Source organism: Hypanus sabinus, chromosome 14 (assembly GCF_030144855.1).
Source record: "Hypanus sabinus isolate sHypSab1 chromosome 14, sHypSab1.hap1, whole genome shotgun sequence".
NCBI classification, from domain to species: domain Eukaryota; kingdom Metazoa; phylum Chordata; class Chondrichthyes; order Myliobatiformes; family Dasyatidae; genus Hypanus; species Hypanus sabinus.
The window spans coordinates 72,082,240-72,103,801 of record NC_082719.1 but is presented as its reverse complement, the minus strand read 5'-3'; the positions used below and the strand labels follow the sequence as shown (position 1 = coordinate 72,103,801).

Below are 21,562 nucleotides of genomic sequence, written 5' to 3'. Positions count from 1 at the left end.
CCTGGTGATTTTACAACCTGTCATTTTACAACCTCCAGCCCCCCCAGCTCACTCCACCAATCTCCTCAGCTTCCTTTCTCACCATTCTTTATACTGGCCATCTCACCTCTCCACACTCAGTTCCAATGTATGTTTTCAACCCAAGACGTCGACACTTCCTTTCCTCCCACAAATGCTGCTCTACTCACTGAGTTTGTCCAGTTGATTATTTGTTATTCAGTTTAAAAAACAACACACTTGAAACAATAAAAAAAAAGTTTGCTTTAACTGAATTAAAGGAAAATGAACTTCCTCCTAATGTTTTGGCAGTAGCCATTTCTTTCTATTGATGTCAAATTATCTGCTGAGTCTAGCCAAGGTTGCACAAGTTCAGACTCAGGGGGCAAATTAGGTGCAAGGACGCCCGAGGAAGTCTTCACTCACACGGGACTTCTACTGACGCAACTCAGGCGTCCCAGGAGCAGCATTTAAACTGGAGCTGGAGGCTGGCCCCGAGCCCATACTTGCAAATTCCAAGCTTTCTCCCAGTCAATCTGAAAACCAAGTGTGGATTGGAGTATGAGATCAGGGCCAATATTTGTTTTGTCCACGAAAAGGCTCTATAGAATTCATTACAGCTTTCTCAGGCCTCCACTGCAAATATTTATTGGATCCAGGGGGTTACTTGTTGAAAAGTAAGCTATTTACCTCTGCACAGCATTTTTTTTTGAATACATGTATTATTTCTCAACTCTGCTTTTCAATTCTTCAGGAAAGGTCCTTGTCCTATCAACTCCACCCTGTTCAACTATCTTTTTGGAATCCCTACATAAGCTGTGATAAGTCTGTGGTGTTTAGAGAAAATTAATAACGGCTCTCCTTTAAAAACTTGCCTTAACTTCAAAAATTACTTCCCATGCCAGTGCACTGCAGCTTTATGGAAAGTTCAGTTAATCCTGCTTCGATATCATTTTTGATTTTGCTCAAAGGAGAATAAACTACGAACAAGAATTGGGGTATAAGAGAATTGCCTATATTGCTCTTTGGTCTAGGCTGACAATGTGGCTTAAATAGACATTGTATTTTTTTGGCGGGTTGGGGGAGAGTGTAGTGTTGCTTCTTCTGCCTTCTTTGGAAAGATTCCATATATCATCTCATAGAAGTTCTCACAGAGGAAATTGCTCCAAGGTAAGTCTGAGTTTATTGTGGAGGTCAGTGACAAGCTGGCATGAATTTGATCCCCCTTGGACTGAGCATTTGTAAGTAGAATAGAGGAGGCTCCAATGGGCATCAATACAGCTGTTCTATGGTCCAGCAAATTTCTTATTTACATGCAGAAAGAAGTATATGTCCAGATGTCAAGTATCAACCATCGTTCTGTCACCACAGATGCTGCCTGGCCCAACATTTGCTTTATGCACCACAGCATCTGCAGTCTCTTGTTTCTCATTTTTATTTATAGACTTTGATTCTCATGTGTGATTGCTGACAACCCAACTTGAAGGAAATTGGTAATGGGAAATTTGTGAGTGGGGACTGCTTGGAACTAAGAATGTATTGAAAAGAGAGCTGGAGGAAGTGAAGAAATGTTCTAACAGAGGAAAAGAGATTTTGAAGCCAAGAAGCCAGCAATGGGATTTGGTTGCAGTGAGGAGACTTGGCCAATAGAAATGAAATGTAGAAACCAAAAGTGAAGCAATAAGGAAACAGCAGGGATTTAGAATTAACATTGAGAGGACATGGACTGGTAGGGAGAGAATATAGGTCTGAGGTGGTGTTGTGTTTAAAATAATCACAAATCAATTGTGTCATAATAATTTACATTATTACTTCTCTTCTGTTACTCTATAGTTTTTCACTAACTTTTCTTAAGCTTCTGTGAGTTGAGTGTGCTCTGCTTTCTAATGATGACTTCCCATTTATTAGCAACCAATGACAAACAAGCTGCCTCTTTTGAAATGGAAATGTCACAAGTGGGATTCAGTACACACAGTACAGAGGTAAGTTACTGAGTAATCCATAAAAGCACGTTTATTTCTCAGTTTTGATTGAAGTTCAGTGTGGTGTTATTTTTAATAGCACCTCCAAAACAAACAGTAATTCTTTGTAGATTACATCCTGGATTCCAGATATATAATCCCAATGGGAAAGGTTCGCACCAAGAGTATGATTTTATAAAACGTGTTCACCCTGGGTGTTTTCTTCTTGTTGCCACTTGTTCGTGATGGCATCCTTGATTTGTTTATTTTAGTCAGAAAGGGTTAATAATTACCTAGCTGCAGGCAATAGCGAATCCAGATTGTAATTTGCTGTTGCGAGCCACAGTGTAAAATTTGATTATGTACAATTGCTCAAAAGCAGTTCATGTCTTGCAGGCGTCTTTGTTTTAATTTAGGCACAGTTATCTGAAACAAACTGTCAGTGGAAGTTAACTGTGATGTTAAGTATAATGGCAGTTCCTTTACCAGCATCTGGATACTGATTGGAAACCACCTTCTGTTAGTATTAACTGAGACTTTAATATTCTATTTATCAACTCAGTTAGCCAAATTGCGTAAACTTAGATTGCACATTACTGGGAACAGTCTTGCAAGGCTGGAGCCAATGGTTCAATCAGAGTAATTCGGTAGGTCTCCCGTACATTGTGCTGCTGAATATTAAACTCCCACACTTACCATGGGACTAATTGCCGTATCCACCAGTACATTCCACCTCTGGTCCCCAGCAGTAATGCCCAGTCTTTCTGCGCTGCCCCACCATTGCATTGCGATTTTACCTCTCCGCACCTACTGCAGGAATCCCAATTGGTTTCGATGGGGATTCTAAGACTACATGTGAGGAGGTAAAGGGGAATCTTAAGTATCTTTTGTAAAAAGTTATTTCACTCTGCTTTGATATCTTTAACTATTCCTGAGTGTATTTTTTATTTTAATTCACTTTCTTATCATTTAATTGCTTTATAATCATTGCCTTTAAAGTTAATAGTTGTGTGCTTTTGAATGCAAAGAGATATTTAAAAACTGATGAGCCAGTGATAGATTTGCCTTCTGTCAACTCCTAGTAGGCTTGGAGAACTCTCTGCTGTTACAGCGGGGAAGTGTGATCCAACCCAGGTGGGTGTTGACATCTGAATATTGGTTGAAAGGTGAAGCGTGAAGCATGTTTTTACCATGTGGAAATTAAATCACATATTTAATTTTGCTGTGCGGTTTTCACCTTAGGATAGTGTCATGCTGGGAGCTGTTGGAGCCTATGATTGGAATGGAACAGTTCTTCTGGTGAACGACAATGGAACGGTCATCCCTGAAAATGAGACATTTTTCAGCAAGTCAGAAGAAAGCAATGAACCCCTTGCCGGGTATCTTGGTAAGCAAGTCATTGAGCTGACTGAAGCTGCAAGTACAAAATTAAACCTTTCTCTATTAGTATTTGCTGGTTGAACAATGTGATGACATAAGATAAAGCAGTCGCAAGAATCACTGTTTCTTGTCGTGGTGCAGGGTTAATTATTGGAAAATGCCTTCTTCGATTTTTGGTACCATTCCAATCTTCGAGTTTGGATCTGCAGGGTTTGAAGCCAGTTAGTTGGAGAATTTCAATAGGATTCCAGGTTGACATTCAACAATGTATCTATGTGATGTGAATGAGCTTATCCATACTAATAATCAAAGGCCTGAATTATTGATTCAAAGTCTTGCCACTCAACATGGCTTTTAAATTTAAGTAATCAAATAAAAGCTAGTCTAACAAGAACCACAAAATGTACCGTATTGCCACAAAATCTATTTGATTTTCTAATGTTCTTTAGGGAAGAAAATCTGTTTTCCCACTCTGTCGGGCCTGTATATGACCCCAAAACATCAATGTGCCTGATATTTTTAAATACCCTCTGAAAGAACTTGGCAATCTAAACACTTCAAGGGAAATTAAGGTTGGGCAATAAATAATCATCTCATGCTATGAAAGAATAAATTTTCCACACAATAATTTAAAGGAACAGAAATAATTGGCAATCTTTAGGAAACCCTTCCACTGTATTTATTTACAATGATAGCTTTATTGTGCTGTATTCTCTGTGTTACATTAGTTGGATAATAGTTCTTACTTTTGGGAGCCTTCATTTTAGGAATATGACTACCTTATTGTTGAGTGAGCCTCATAATTTCAATTGTTGCACATTTCCCACTTTTACAGATTTCCATTAAGCAAAAATCTAAAATTGTAGTTAATTCTGCATTAAAAAATTTATTTCCTTATTTCCCATATTGGATACAGGACACCATAACTGAATTTATAAGTTATGTATCTGGTAATAACATTAGGGGCATTTCTACTCAACAAAACCCATTGCACTTGTACTTGAACTGAGCAATACATCAGATATCTGTAGTTTTAAATCTGATAAACTGATTGATGTTGACTTAATATATTGATGGAATTCGGTTGCTTTGAAATATTTTTGTTCTGCCTGAGCAACCTTTACAACCTTATCAATTTCAATATTTAGGTTACTCTGTCAGCTCTGTCTCAGTTGTTGGAGATGTGTGGTATGTTGCTGGACAACCTCGGTATAATCACACAGGACAAGTTATAATTTATAATTATAAGGGAAAGCAAACACGCATTATACAGACCCTGAAAGGAGAACAGGTATTTCTCTGTTATGATTGTCTAATATATTTTACCACTAGGCTATGTTCTATCCCATGGTATCTTTGTTAATAAGGCAAATGTCAAACACACACATTTGAAGGTTGCAGCATTATTTCTACATAATTAAGCATGAGCATTTAAATCTTTCTTATTTTAATCAAATGTTACACTGTATGATAATATAAAATATATTTAAGAGTGTTTTATTTACTTAGTTATAAATGTAGCTCATTCCCCAAATTCTGGTTCTAACAAGAAAGTTATTGCTGCGATTGTACTCAATATCTTTTATGGAGAATGTCTAGGAATGAAAGCCTTTTGTACATTTATTAACACGGTACCCAATAAAAGTTCTCTACAGCTAAAGGAAGTAGGACACTTGGATTTTTTGGCACTTCGGTTAAATATAGATTGCATTTATTGCAAATGTAAAAAATACCAAAATCAGTTTTGTTATTAGCTTCCAGTTTTGTTAAATTACCTCAAATTTGAAATTGTTCCTCTGAATTCCCAACTCCATTTCTTTAAGAAAATTGTGTTGTGCTGTAGCCAATGATGGAGTAGCTATTTCTTCACATCCTTGGCTGTTCTGGGAAAGGGTGCCTGTCCACTCCTTCACCGGCTTTAGCCTTGAAGCTCCTTTTGCTTCCGTGCAGACATTTGATCGGGAATGCTTAGATATTAACTCTGAAGTGATGAGGGGACAAAATTCAAAGTAAATTTATTATCCAAGTATATATATGTCACTATATACAACCCTGAGATTCGATTTCCTGCAGGCATACTCAGTAATCCAGATAAGATATTAGAATCAGTGAAAGACCACACCCGACAGTCAGACAAACAACTAGTGTGCAATAGACAAAACGGTGCAAATCAAAGGAGTAATTAATTATAACAAATAAATAAGCAGTAAATATTGAGAACATGAGTCATTCAAAGTGAGTCCATACTTGTGGGAATAGTTCAGAGATGGGGCAAGTGAAGTTGAGTGAAGTTATTCCCTCTGGTTCAAGAGCCAATGGTTGACTATTCCTGAACTGGGAGGTGTGAATCCTGAGGCTCCTGTACCTTCTTCCTGATGGCAGCAGTGAGAAGAGACCATGGCCTGGGTGAAATGGATCCTTGATAATGGATGCGACAGTGCTCCACGTAGATGTGCTCAGTGGTGGGGGGGGGGGGGGCTTTACCCGTAATGGACTGTGGCATATTCATAACTTTTAGTAGGATTTTTCTTTACAAGTGAATTGGTGTTTCTCTACCAAGCTGGGATGCTACCTGTCAATATACTTTCCACCACACATCTATAGAAGTTTGTCAAAGTTTTAGATGTCATGCTGCCAAATCTTAGAAAACTTCTAAGGAAGTAAAGGCATTTCCATGATTTCTTTGTAATTGCACTTGCATGCAGAGCCCAGGAAAGATCCTCTGAGATGATAACACCAAGGAACTTAAAGTTGCTGACCCTCTCCACCTGTGATTCCCCTGTGATGACTGGCTCATTGACCTCTGGTATCCTCCTTCTGAAACTCATAATCAGCTCCTTGCTCTTGCTGATATTGAGTGAGAGGTTGATGTTGTGGCACCACTCAGCCAGTATTTCAATCTCCCTCCTATACGCTGATTCGTCACCACCTTTGATTCAGCCAGTGACAGTGGTGTTGACAGCAAACTTAAGTATGGCATTGGAGTTAACCCCATATCAGGATAGTGTATAAGACTTTGAGGAAAATTTGCAGATAACTTTTCCAGTGTTATTTTCAGTCAGAACAATAGAGCTCGATGCATATCTCAGAAAAAGCTATCTTACTCTGGGTTTTGACTTTGCCTGACGTGGTTCATTTAGTTTAAACATTAAGAAGCAGTAACCTGCAACATCATCAGTCAATAGGTTTTACTTTTTCACAATTGTGAAGGCCAAATGATTGATTACAGGGTGAGCGGGGAAAACAGGCTGATGAACTGGGTCTGCTTCATCCATCTCATAGCAATTTTATCAGATGAATGCACACTATTCTTCATCACAATAACACAGGAATCAGTCACCAGCCACACACTCGAGCTAAACCAACTTGTTCACAATTTTGTTGTCTTATTCAACCCTAATCAATCTTCCCAACAGCATATCCTTTCAAATATGTGTGGTGAAAACTTCCAACTCCAAATCTCTTTCAGCTTTCCTGCTCCATTTCTTTATCACCCGGACTCAATTCTTCCAGTCCTCGTCTGACTGTCCTCCATTCTCCATTATTTGTGAGCTTAAAATTATTTAAAACACTTGTATTCTTATCCTAGAGGAAAATCTACTGTCTTTTCCAATTGAAAGGTTAAGCTTTGTAAAGTTAATTAATATCCAAATATCCTTCCAGCTTGTTGACAGAATCAGCTGATACGTGTGTATTTTACATTAGTAATGCCATTGATTTTATTTCAGATTGGTTCCTACTTTGGTAGCACTGTGTGTACTGTGGATATCAATAAAGATAATCTAACCGATATCCTTTTAATTGGAGCTCCAATGTACATGGGAACGGAAAAAGAGGAACAAGGCAAAGTTTATGTATACACTTTAAAAGAGGTAATAAATTTGCACAGTCGAATTCTAAAGGAACCATAATTGTAAACCCATTCTATCATCGAATTAAGTACTTGCAAATTAAAACTGCAAAATGATTACATGATGTACCTTATGTATGTCATTTGATCTTATTGTAGTTTTGCATTCTACAAGCTAGATACTCTGCAATGGGAATAATGCAGATGGGGTACAGAATTTGTTTAAGCCACATATGCATAAAAGCAAGTTAAAGACATTAAGTTCAAAGTAACTTTATTATAAAAGTTCATGTATGTCACCATGTACAACTCTGAGATGCATTTTATTGTGGCCATATTCAATATATCCATAATAGAATATTAGCCCTAATAGAATCAATGAAAGACTGCAACAACTTGAGTGTGCAACCATTGTGCAAAAGATAACAAACTGTGCAAATACTAAGAGAAAGAAATAATAATAAATAAATAAACAATAACTGTGGAGAACATGAGACGAGGTATCCTTGAATGTGAGTCCATAGGTAGTGGGAACATTACAGTGATGGGGCAAGTGGCTATCCCCTTTGGTTCAAGAGCCTGATGGCTGAGGAGTAATAACTGTTCCTGAACCTGGGAGTGTGAATCCTAAGGATCCTGTACCACCTTCCTGATGGCAACAGTGAGAGAAGAGGATGTTCTAGCTGGCGGGTGTCCCTAATGCATATATTAATGCTTTGTTTCTTTTTATCCTGTTTCAGAATTTGTTTCAACGCCAGATGGAACTTGAACCCTTAAAACAACAGTGCAGTTGTCTTTCCACCATAGGTCTTCACACTAACAGTTTTAATGCGGTAAAGACCAAGGTTTTGTTCTCTGTTGAAGTTAGTTTCCCAATAGCAAATCTTATAACTTCAATTACACACACAAAATGCTGAAGAACTCACCAGATCAGGCCACATCTACAAAGAGGAATAAACAGTTGACATTTCAAGCTGAGCCCCTGAGCCTGAAATGTTGATTTTATTCTTCTCCATAGATGCTGTCTGATCTGCTGAGTTCCTCCACCATTTCATGTGTGTTCCTCTGGATCTCCAACATCTGCAGAATCTCTTGTATTTTTAAGTTATTTCTGGATGTTGGTTTTTGATAAAGTGAGACCAACGGCTTGCAAACTGGATTTGTATTCCCATTTTCAAAATACAGCAGCACACCAAACAAATTTGGGAAATAAAATTTCATTACCATGCAGAACCTGAAAGATCATTCCATTTATCAGGTGTCTCCAGCAACTGCCCAAAATAGTTATTAGTGTCTCTTATGGAATTGACTGAGGAGTCCAAAGGTGCAAGAGTATGAAGGCAAGTGTACCAATGACTACTAATAAGTCGGGTGAGCATTTCTGCTTTCATAAAAACAGCTGGCCCAAATTTTGTTAATGAGATCTAAATCTCATCTGCCTCAATTCCCATCTTCCTGACTGAAGAATGTAATCAGTGCAGTATACTCATTTCAGGCTTGAAAATGGGCTAAAGGGGATTTCTGTCCATCGCTTTGTTTACCAGAAGTGGACATAATTGCCTAGAAATTCATTCCTGCCAGGTAACCCAACTGCTTTATATAGTAATGTTAGAGTAATATATTTTGCCCTTGAAATGAATTTTGAAAGAAGACATCCTGATGAAGGTATGTTGATTCCACAAGACTAATTATTTTTCCCCACTGGCCAAGGTTGAATTTTTAGTCCACCATGTATATTTCCAAATTTCATAGTAAATTTATTATATATGACACAATATGCTACTCTGAGATTTATTCTCTTGCCTGCATTCATAGTAGAACAAAGAAATAGAATGAAAAACCACACACAAAGACTGACAAGTAACCAATACGCATCCAACACATCTTTATACACTTACAGAAACTCTGACACATTTACCTACACAAACACAGTTAAGAAGTGATTTTTTTTTCATTATAAACCCCAATGGGTAATGTTAGAGTACATTTAGTAAGAGTCAGAGTTCACAAAGTACCTGGCTATCCTGATGTTGAAGCCTTCATTAACTGTGAGCTGTATTTTCTTTGGGACCAGGAGACCAGAGAATCATTCCTGTACTTATTCCATAGACCTTGAGGGAGGTAGAAATAGAGGAAAAAAATGTCTGTTGCTATAAATGAATATTGTGCATCATACTGGAAAACTTCCTTGAATGTTAAACTGATCAGAAATAATAGCTGAATTTTTCTCCCGCATAGCAAGTGGCTTAACCTAGAATGGAACTGAATACTGCTTCAAATCTTGCAGATTTTCTAATCAGAAATGGCTGTAAACAAGGGGAGTGGCCAAGTAGCCATCAGCACTTTACTAGGAGGTAGAGGAAAAGTGTACTTAGCCCCTAATTATGTGGCCATTTTCTCACAAAGTGGCAGCAAGACTGTAATAAACTGTAACAATTATAATTATTTGAGGAAATAGTGTTGAGTCAGAATTTATAAGTTTCCTGTTGTGTCTGATATGCAAATTCATGCCACTTCAAATTCCTGAAATAAATCCTAATAGTTTAAAACTACAAGAATCTAAAATCAATTAAACCACTTGCATAAATGAGTTGCATTTTGAACTCACAGGGACAGATCCTTGAGGGCATTGCTGGCAGAGACTCTCGGTGCTACGGCCATTTTCTCAGAAGATCGTCAAAGCAGGTTGAGGGCCTGCCCAAGGTGTATGGCAATTTTCTGCATCATTGTCCATTGTGGAGCAGACTCGAGTGGCCTAATTCTGCTCCTCATGTCCATCCAGTCATGAAAGAACTAATACTTTGAATGAACCAAATCAATAGCAGGAATACTTCATTCAGACCCTCAAGCCTTCTCTGCCATTTGATTTCATTGGCACCTCAGCTCTGCAGTCCCATATTGTATTCTGAGAATCAATCTGCATCTGCCTTAAATATGTAAGAAAACTCTCTTTCCACATCCCTATGAGAAACAAAGTCTATCAATTATTTGAGAGAAAAAACTAATCAATCTCTCTATAAATTGGTACAGCCTTATTTTTAATCAGTGACCTTGACTTCTGGCTTCACCCAGAAGTGGAATTATCATTTCAACATTAATTCTCTCAGGATCCTGGAGGTTTCAGTAAAATCCTGTCACTGTTCTATATTTTAACAGATACTGGCTTAGCCTGTCCAAACTTTCATCATAAAATAACCCAAACATTAGTCTTTGTGTAGTAAACCTGCATTGGATTATTTCTAAAATCCTGATATCATTTCTTAAATGAAGAATACAATTTGGTGCAATGGTCCAAACATGACTTAACTATGATTTCAACTAAACCTCCCTATAATAATCCTCTTATAATAATCTTCCAGTCACCCCTCCCCCAGAATTAATAAGACTTTCATCTTGCCTTGAATATTTCTACCATTACCTTAAATTTCTTCCTATTTACTCTATGTCCCTCATAATTTTATGCACATCTTCGATTCTCAGTCTCCTAATTGAGTAATTCTTGTTCTTGAATATTTGTGAAGCTCAAAAGTGAAGCGTTATATCACCTGAATTTGCATTAAAAAGTACTGGGAAGGAGAGCAGTTGGAGAAGATGGAAGAGTGACCAAAGAAGTAATGGGGGGAGAAAAGTCCGCTGAGAATGGGGAGGGGGAGTCACATCTCCTGGTGGATTTTTTTTTGTAGCTGGAAGATCTTTCAAAGGATGATCCATTGAATATGGAGGCTCATGGACTGGAAGCATAGGGCAAAAGGAATCCTCACTTTCCTCTGGGAGGGTATAGAAGGGAGTGAGAGCAGAAGTGTAGGAAATGGAACAGACATGGTTAAGAACCCTGTCAACTATGGTAGAATAGTTGTGGAAAAAGGAATTACAACCAGAAGCACTACTATAGCAGTCATCAGAGTAGTTGAGATACATATGGAGAAACTAAGAATATACCTGGGCAAAAGTGAGGACTAGTGTGTGAATCTCAGTTTAGAGTTGGTTATGGGTCACTGACCTTTCCCTGAAATAGAGCTAGAAAAATAGAACTGGGGAAGAGAAGGAACAGAGGTGAGTGATGTAAAGTTGTGAGCAAGGTGAAAGCGAGTAGCAAAAGTGATGATGCTTTCAAGTTCTCAACAATAGCAAAAGCAGCACCGATACCATCCTCGATATATTAGAAATGAGTGGACTGGAGGACAGGACATTAAGCAGTGGAATGCATATGTTTTTTATGCCTCTACCTTTGTTAGATTTAAGCACATAAGGAAAACAGTTATTTGTGTTCTGAAAGCAATCTTATTAATATAAGGGGATGTGGATGTCCATTGTGGGAACATTTGATAATGAAAATGGCAGCATATTCAAAGATTTTAATTGTTTACTCATTGGGACAAGTAATACATCTTTAATTATGGGAATTTGAATAAAATCCTAATGAAATAAACAGTCAGGCGATGTAGTTTGAGATATGGGAAAATTGATTTTAATGAGATTGGGTTGCAGTGATAAGATTCAAACTGTTTACATCATGTGTAATAACAAAACTATGGGAATTTCCCAGCCACATTCCAGAATAAGTGCTTTCATCTGCACTGATTAAAATTGATGCATTGACAATGCACATACATCCTTCTTATTGTCAGATTTAAAAGGATGATTATGTGAATTGGGTAAAGCAAAATTGTCTGAAACACTGGAAAATAGGTTCTTAAGTTAGCTACTTTGTCATCAAAGAATATTCTTGTTCAAGCCAGGATTTTGAAAAACATCTCAAACCTGCTAAGTTTTTTTACTTCATCTTCAAAATACATAAAGTGATTTGTAGGCTTCATATTAGCTTTAAACTGAATCTAATCTGTAAATTCCTATCACATTTACTTAAAGGAAACACTGAGGAACAAATTGAATTGGAAATTGATTCTATGTTGATTTTTAAAAAAGTATTTTTAGATAAGATACATTGTTTAATTTTGACACAGAATTAAAATTTAAATGTGTGTCCAGAAATGTTCTTTTTAAAATCTCTTCTGGAAAATAGTAGCTTCAAAGGGCACGTTAAAGTGTTTTTGCTGAGGTTGGTCATGCCAAAATGTGTAGGTTCCCCTCAGCGTCCAAGCTTTATCGCATAGGCCCGAGGCAACAGACATGATATAACTGGTTTTGCTCCCATAAATACTATACATGTAGATTATTTGCATAGAGAACACAAAATATTCCCAACGTGTACCACCAGTGCACATAGGACAACTTCATGTTTGACAATTTAGTTTTACATGCCCAGGCATCATCCTTGATGACAATGGCTGAGTTTGTCATCGAAACATCAGTTAAAACCGGTACCTGTACCCATCTAGAAGCCCAAGAGTTTATTCGTTATGTATGCCGGGAAAGAGCTACATCCTCTTTCAATTGAATTTTAGTTTAAATTCATTAGTGTAGTGTGCATAAGCACAATTCTATGCAAGAGGAATACACTCAGTGGCCACTTTATTAGGTATCACCTGCACCTAATTAAAAGACCACTGTGTTCATGTTTGTGGTCTTCTGCTGCTGTAGTCTATCCATTCAACCTGTTGTGCATTCAGAGATGAACTGAACACACCACTCCTGTAATGGTAATGACTTAGTGTCACCTTCCTGTCAACTTGAACAGGTACAGCCATTCCATTCTGACCTCTCTCACTAGCAAGACATTTTTGCCCACAGAACTGCTGCTCACTGGTTGTTTTTTTTTTTTTGTTTTGTTTTGTTTTGTTTTTGCACAGTTCTCTGTAAATTCCAGAGACAATTGTGCAAGATCGGCAGTTTCTGAGATACTCAAGCCACCCCATCTGACACCAACATTCATTCCACACTCAAAGCCACTTAAATCATGTTTCTCCCCCATCCTGATGTTTGGTCTGAACAACGACTGAAACTCCATATCATGTCTGCATGCCTTTATGCATTGAGTTGCTGCCACAGGATTGGCTGATTAGATATTTGCATTAACTTACAGCTGTACCTAATAAATCTTGCCTAGATAGTCCTAGATGATAATAAGCACCATGTGCAGCAGCATCTGTACTATTCCTCTGAAAATTTTCCATTGAATTCAATGGACTGAATTTTAAATGGAAAGTATAATATATGACACCTGAACCTCAAGGTATTTACTCTCAGCTTTAATAATTTACAAGTGCATATATGCAATATATTCTTGGCTGCAATGTAATCATTCAGTTTTGTAGGAATGTATATAGTAAGTGATATCATTGATACACTTTAATAATGTCAATAAATTATGACTGAACACTGTCGAAAATATAAAGAAGGATAAAAAATAATAGAAGTGCTTTCATGCTTCTCGTGAATATTAGTAGCACATACTTTATCCTTCGTGCTTTTCATAGGCCATAAGTGAAGATCACAAGTGCTCTGAGCCCATCCGGCAGCCATGTGGTTCCCGCTTTGGAACAGCCATAGTTGCAGTTTCAGACCTAAACCTCGATGGCTACAATGATGTTGCAATTGGAGCCCCTCTGGAGGGAAACCACCAAGGAGCAGTCTACCTCTTCCATGGATCTGGCACAACTATTAACAAAATGCATTCACAGGTTTGTTGTTTATTTAGTTTGATTTTATTAAACATTTATTATACAGATCATGCAGTATTTTCATTGTTCAGATGTTAGGAGAATGAACCAGGAAGATGGAATACAGTGTAGGGAGTATATGGTTTTACAGTTTGGTGGAAGAAATAAAGGTGCAGACTGTTTTCTAAGTGGGGAGCAAATTCAGAAATTGGGTGCAACGGGACTTGGAAATCTCTAAAAGTTAATGTGCAGGTTGAATTGGTAGTAAGGAAGGCTAGTGCAATGTTAGTACTGTTTTCAAGAGGATTAGAATATAAAAGCAGTGGGAGGATTAATTTCCTTCCAATTCAGCAAAATAGATCTTCTAGCCATCAGAGTGAGAAATGCAATCATTCGACAGGCGGAAGAAGATAAATGCAGTAAGTCCATCATTGGTAAACCAAAAATTGCAGTAATAGGATGGGGTTGTAAATCGATGTTTAATACCGCAGAGATAATACCAAAAATATCTTTCCAATATTTTTTCAAAAGCGGACATGACCAAAACATATGAGTTAAAGATGCAGTTTCAAATTGACATCTATCACAAATAGGATTTATATAAGAATAAAAATGAGCCAATTTATCCTTGGACATATGGGCCCTATGTACAACCTTAAATTATATTAATGAACGTTTGGCACATATAGAAGATGTATTAACTAATTGAAGAATTCTATCTCAATTCTCAATAGGAATAATAAGATTAAGCTCTCTTTCCCAATCATTTTTTATCTTATAAAGGGGCTCTGAATGTATCTTCATAATTATATTATAAAGTTTTGATATAAGCCCTTTTTGAAAAGGGTTTAATTCAAACAAACTCTCCAAAATATCTGAAGACACAAAATTTGGAAATGTAGGAAGTACTGTACTTAAAAAATGTCTAATCTGTAAATATCTAAAAAAATGAAATCTAGGCAAATTATATTTATTAGATAATTGCTCAAAAGACATAAAACAATTGTCCAAAACTAAATCAGAAAATCTTAGTAATCCCTTAGTTTTCCAAGCCGAATAAGCTTGGAATAAGCCGAATAACTTGAAGCTTTTCTCAAACTATGTTACGTTTAAATTTAGAAAAAATTAGAAGTGGTGTATTTGATGCTTCTATTAAATTTGAAAAGATATGGAGACCATTTATTCAATAATTTCATATGATGTAATATGACCCTGTTCCAGGCTTATTTGATTTTCCAGCTTTAATCTTATTTATGTTGAGAGGATCGGAGTTGATGACACTGATGATTATGTACTCTTGTGAGATATTATAGACAGCCCTTTTTTTTCCTTTTCTAGTTTTTCTTTCTTTTCTTTTTTTCTTTTTTTTTGCTTTTTTTCTTCTTTATTAGCTATTAGATTAGTAGTTTAGTTATTTTTGCATAATTTTTTTTTCTTTTTTCTGTTTTTTTTCTATATTATATATTATGTAATACCTAGATTTACCTTGTTCATACATATACTGTATGGTTTATGTTTTGGGAAAACTCATTATATTGTAATTATTACTTATGTATTCTTTCATGTGTAATCGGAATTTGTATGTTTGTAATCCCTTTATTAATATATCAATTGTATTTTGTACTTATTATTAATGATAATAAAAAGATTGAAAAAGAATATAAAAGCAAGGACATAACGCTTTATAAGACATTAGTATAGGACAGTATTGTAAGCAATTTTATTAAAGATCAGATGTGCTGGCATCAGAGAGGGTCTGGAGGTCATTCACAATAATAATCCCAGGAATGGCAGGGTTAATGTATGTACACCATTTGATGGCTCAGGGCCTGTACTGTCTGGAGTTTAGAAGAATGATAGGGGATCTCATTGAAACCTACCAAATATTGAATGGCCTAGATACAGTGGACATGGAGGCCTTATATTCCGTCTGGGTAGCCTCCAACTTGATGACATGAACATTGATTTCTCTAACTCCCATTAATGCCCCTCCTCCCCTTCTTACCTCATCCCTGATTTATCTATTTCCCCCTCCCTTTCTTTTCTCTCTCTGCCCATCACTCTTTGCCTGTTCTCCATCTCCCTCTGGTGCTCCCCTCCCCCTTTCTTTCTCCCTAGGCCTCCCGCCCCATGATCCTTTCCCTTCTCCAGCTCTGTATCCCTTTTGCCAATTACCTTTCCAGTTCTTAGCTTCACTCCACTCCCTCCTGTCTTCTCCTATCACTTCCAATTTTCCCTCCCCCTCCTACTTTCAAATCTCTTACTTTCAATTAGTCCTGACGAAAGGTCTTGGCCCGAAACGTTGACAGTCCTTCTTCCTATAGATGCTGCCTGGCCTGCTGTGTTCCACCAGCATTTGTGAGTGTTGCTTGAATTTCCAGCATTTGCAGATTTCCTCGTGTTTGAGGATGTTTCCTATAGTTGGAATGTCTAGGACCACAGCTTCAGAATAGAAGCATGCACCTTTAGAACAGAGATGAGAAGCAACTTCTTTAGTCAGAGGGTGGCGAATCTGTGGAATCAATTGCTACAAACAGGCCAAGTCAATGGGTATACTTAAAGTGGAGGTTGATAGGTTCTTAATTAATAAGGGTGTCAAAGGTTGCCGGGAGAAGGTAGGAGAATGAGGTTGAGAAGGATAATAAATCAGCCATAATGGAGTGATAGAGCAGACTCGATGAGACAAATAGCTTAATTTTCTTCCTGTGTTTTATGGTTTTATGCAATAATAATCCGGGATTGTGAGGCTGTGGCAGGGACAGGATGAGTGGCAATGTTCCACGTGCCATGGAGTGAACCACTCTGGCTGTTAGGACTTGAGAAAAATAACCCTAGCTTACTCTGACCTAGAATTCTGAATGGTTTTAACAGATTCTTGGCCACAGGTAACCATCCAGTTTCTTAAAATTAAAGTGTAATGGCTTTTGGCCCCTCATTTGGCATATGGAAGAAAGCATTATGGGCTCAAAGGATCGGTGCCATCTTGGGTTAGATATTTTTAGATAGCTTTAAGATGTTTGTCATTGAGAGTCATGTGGGGTAAAACATTCTTAAGTTCTACATACTACAATGGCATCAACACAGAAATCGCTGAAAGAAAGCAGCAGGGCAGGCAGCATCTATGGAAAACAGTCAACGTTTCAGCTCGAGTCTACAATGGCAGTACTTTCCTCCTTACATTTTGCTCAAATAAAACTTAGGCGTAAGTAAAGGAATTATAAATGGAAGGCAATTTTGTTAAGAGCAGTTCTGATTAAAGTCAACTGTAATTGAATTTCACACAATTTTTGAACTTGGAGAAACTTTGGTTTAGGCCAGGATTTCCCATATTTGTTATCTCATGGACCAATATCATTAGGCAAGGAGTCTGCAGACTTCAGGTGGGGAACCCCTGGTTTAGGCCATAAGAGGGAAATATTTGAAGAAAGAGACTGCATCATAAAATCAACAACTGAGGCCAGTCTCTTTTGCAGCTGAACACACAGCTATTTCTAAACACATTCAAGCCCTTCTATTAATCATCATTTAATTAGGGAGTTGATTTCTTAATATTCATTAGGTTTCAATAGGTACATTTAATGTCAGAGAAATGTATGCAATATCATCCTGAAACTTCTTTTTCTTCACATATGAGTATATTGCAGTTTACAGAGCTCATTGCTGATTGGTCGGATCTCAAGAAATATTTTTTAATGAGTTGTGACTTGATTAAATGGTTACATGCAAACTAGATCTGTAAGGGCATTTATAACAATCTGAGAGTTCGGGGAGCTAATTAAAAAGAGATGGGCAGCTAATATTCTTTCCAACATTTAAATGTGGTTAGTGATGCAGTGTGGTGCGAACATTATTTTTTTTTATTTGGTGGTCAGGGTTCTTGGGTGTTGAGAAACTTGAATGTTAAAGATGAGGACCAGTTCCTGCTGAATGTTGGGGGAAGAGCTGTATGAGTACTAGCTTGAATTTTTTTAATTTTGTTCTCACTCCTACCATTGGTGACTCATGCAATTAGATTCAACACTATGTTAAATCTCCTTCTGACCTTCCCCTGACTCCAAATTTCTGACACTTTCTCCCAAGCTTGCAGCAATGAAGTCTTTCTTCCAAGGTCCTACCTCCAACTCCCCCCCCCCCCCCCCAAGACTCCCACATCCAGCACTGTCCTTGATTTCTATTTTTCATTGGTCGTCCATTACTCTTGATCTCTAATGTTTGTCTCCTTCCCCCTGACCTCCAATCTTCAACCTGTTTGCTACCTCCAGCAACCAACATCCAATTGTCTCCCCCACTTGCAATACTCAACACTTCCCAGGCCTGTTCAGCTCAGTTGGTACAGAGCACCACAGTAGCAGAGCCACTGACTCACAGTAATCGAGAACTAAGTTCAGTCCTGACCATGGGTGCAGTCTACATAGAGTTTACATGTTCTGCCTGTGGCTATGAGGGAAACTGCTGTTCCAGTTTTTACCCACATGCTAATGGTGTGCAGATTGTAGGTTAATCGGCTACTTCACATTGCCTCTCGTGCTGGTAAATATTGGAATCAAGGGAGCTGATGACAGACACATGAAAGTAATCAGAGTGTAGGGATCATGAATAGACAGAAGGGTTTGGTATCATTTGGCATCATGGTCAGCACGGACATTGTGGGCTGAAGGGCCTATGCCTGTGCTGTACCGTACTATGTTCTAGAATGTGAGGAAAATAAGCAACACACACAAAGTACTGGAGAAACTCAGCAGGCCAGGCAGCATCTATGGAAAAGAGTAAACAGTTGACATTTCGGGCTAACACCACTCTTCAAGACTGATAAATGGTCTTGGCCCAAAACGTTGGCTGTTTACTCTTTTCCATAGCTACTGCCTGGCCTGATGAATTCCTGCAGCATATTGTGTGTATTACTTTGATTTCCAGCATCTGCAGATTTTCTCTTGTTTGTGAGGAGAATAAAATGGGAGTAATATAGGATTAGTGCAAATGGATGGATGATGGTTTGCAAAGACTCCCTTGGCCAAAGGACCTTTTTCTGTGTATATATCTCTCTGATTCTGTAAACTTCAAAATACAGGTACAGCTCTTTCCCTCCACATACACATCCAACACACTCATCTCACCTTCAATGACCATCTGCCTGTCCCTAACTTCCAACTCCCATCTCTCACTTTCAATGTCTGGCTCACCCACCACCCCTTGTGCCTTTGCCCCTAAACTCCACCCCCACCCCCATCCTGCCTCTCCGTTTATTAACTTCAGCAGAGCATGTATCTTACCTCAACTTTTATTTTCTTGTACTGTGTGCAGCCCAAGTTTTATATTAGTTAATATTAGGAAATACAAGTGGTTACAACTAAATTAGGAGTTGAGTTGGTGACATTGATAAATATGAAAGCCTGGTAAATGGTAAGAAGTGTTTGCCTAGAGCAGTGGTAAATAACTCAAAGGGCAGAGATTGAATGTTCAGGGGTAGGAGGCTTAGAGGGGAGCTGAGGAAGATTTTTTGAGAGACAGTGGTTGGAATTGAAAGACACTGCTCATTTTAGAAAGATGAAATTGATTCAGTAATAAAACAATTAAGATGCACTGCTAACTTTAACTTCACTGTTATGATGAGCATGAAAGTATTTAGCTCATACCCAAGGTAAAGATAAACATCATTCAGTTGTCATCATTATTTTCTGTGTAAAATAGTGAATGCCATTGAAAACCGTCAATCCAGAATTGTCACAAACAAGCTGTTTTACTTAAGTCACAGCGAGTCATGAAAAAAATCAGGATTTTTTTCAATATTAACCATTCTATGTTGGTTAATGAAATGTGTTTATTTTTAAACAGCGCATCTCTGCATCTCCATCAAATGAATCTCTTCTGTATTTTGGACAGTCGATTGATGGTCAGATGGATTTAAATGATGATGGGCTAGTGGACCTTACTATTGGAGCAGTAGGTGGTGCTGCCCTCTTCTGGTTTGTAGTGGTTTTGCATTATTATTGGTAGAATATCTACTACATTGCACAAGGAGTACATAAAAATACAATATAATTTCATAAGAAAAATTACTGGTATTTAAAATCTCTGAAATTCACATATTTCCTTTCAAGTCCTCTGTGCATCTGTTGCACTAACGTGCAAAGGGATCTGAACATCAAACAGGTTGCATGCTTCTGCATAGCCTTTGTCCTTAGTGGACCCTGCATCTGAGGTCTGCTTCAGTATCATTCCAGAATTCCAGTGCTTTGAACTAGATAAAGGTAGGTCCCCTTTAAGCGCTTAAGTTAGCCCTCGCCATTGATTTCTATTGAGCCCTTCTCTGTCCTACATTGCTCTGATTGTAACTCCTCCCTCAACTGAAAGCCCTTGCACCCCAACTAAATCTCAGCACTAATCCACCCCATAGAGATCACAGATTAACACCAGTTGCATCCCACCTCTCTACTCCAGCAGCCAGTCTATGTCACCCCACCATTTGGAATGGCCTGGCCTTTGAGCTCTCTTCAGGCCTCGTACACAATCCAATTATATAGCAGCAAAGAATGTTCTCATCACACACTATTTATTAGTTTAATATGCCTTTCCTTTGTGTTTCAATTTCTAGTTGCCCTTTTATCCTCGTAGATTATACTCACTATTTTTATTTGTGAGATTTATGAGGTGCCCATCATTTCAAAATCTATTCCATACCTTTTGGCCCTGAGATCTTCCCCACGCCTTCTCACAATAACATAAAGACCTTGTGTTCAAATTGATCAATGCTGCAAAATTACATCAACGACCTGATTTTGAGGTAAAGGAGACTTACATTTCTGTCAGAAAGAATTGGTTCAAAGCCTTGACTTTTAAACTAATTACATTTTTTATTATATATAGAATGCATTTCTAACATTGAGTTTGATTAGTTTTTTCAGAGAGTTTCAACAAGATACTTAAAACATTGCTGTAAAATGATACATAATATATTGACTGTTTTTTTTTCAACTTCATTATTAGGACCCGGAACATAGCTCAAGTGATGATCAGCAAACTGGAATTTCAGCCCCCAAAAATTAATGTCCAGACCAAGAATTGTGTCATTGATGAGAATCCAGCAGTGTGCATATCGACAAACATCTGCTTCAGTCTCAAGCTGAAGTCTGGTGAAACTGAACCAGTTGGTATGTTATCTGGCATTACTGGCATAATTTCTCTTGACGACCAGCACAAACACGTAACCTGATTCAGTCTGGAATCATGTACAGTGTATTTTTCCTCAGATTCCATAGAGGTTGAAATGCCACAAAGTTTAGAAAAATAGCATAATAAATTTAGTCAAGGCCAAGTTTGGTTTTCATGGGAGTCAAAGATTCTGGGGAACGCAGGAAAGTGGAGCTAAGGTCAAGATCAAATGAACTGCGATTTTATTGAACGCAGAGCAGATTTGATGTGTCTTGAGTCCTGTTCCTACCTATCATACTCGTAGCTTCTAAATAATCAAAAGGTGTCATGGTAGCCTAGCGGATAGCGCAATGCTATTACAGCTTGGTATGGCAGAGTTCAGAGGTCAAACCTAGAAACCTCTGTAAATAATTTGTACTTCCTCCCCATAGAATGCATTGGTTTCCTCAGGATGCTCTGTTGTTTCCTCTTCAGTCTAAAGATACTGGTTAGTAGGTTAATTGGTCACTGTAAATTGTCCTGTGATTAATTAGGGTTAAATCAGGGTTGCTGACGGTGCGACTCGGTGCTGTATGTCTAAATAAATAAATCATGTTTAATACTTATAAGATACTGGTTCTGGTTTAAAATATTGACCCAGATTTGCTGTTCATCAAGAACAAAAA

General features: G+C 37.8%; 1 protein-coding gene across 1 annotated transcript in view; it reads left to right on the top strand.

Moving 5' to 3' along the window:
• Positions 1-21,562, top strand: part of itga1 (integrin, alpha 1) — a 196,077-nt gene that overhangs the window by 93,723 nt on the left and 80,792 nt on the right. Inside the window, exons 10-17 of the mRNA XM_059989435.1 lie at positions 1,906-1,979; positions 3,201-3,345; positions 4,487-4,629; positions 7,067-7,210; positions 7,929-8,021; positions 13,566-13,769; positions 19,581-19,711; positions 20,733-20,896. Of these exons, the coding sequence (XP_059845418.1) occupies positions 1,906-1,979; positions 3,201-3,345; positions 4,487-4,629; positions 7,067-7,210; positions 7,929-8,021; positions 13,566-13,769; positions 19,581-19,711; positions 20,733-20,896 (1,098 nt within the window). The remainder of the gene's footprint in view (positions 1-1,905; positions 1,980-3,200; positions 3,346-4,486; positions 4,630-7,066; positions 7,211-7,928; positions 8,022-13,565; positions 13,770-19,580; positions 19,712-20,732; positions 20,897-21,562) is intronic.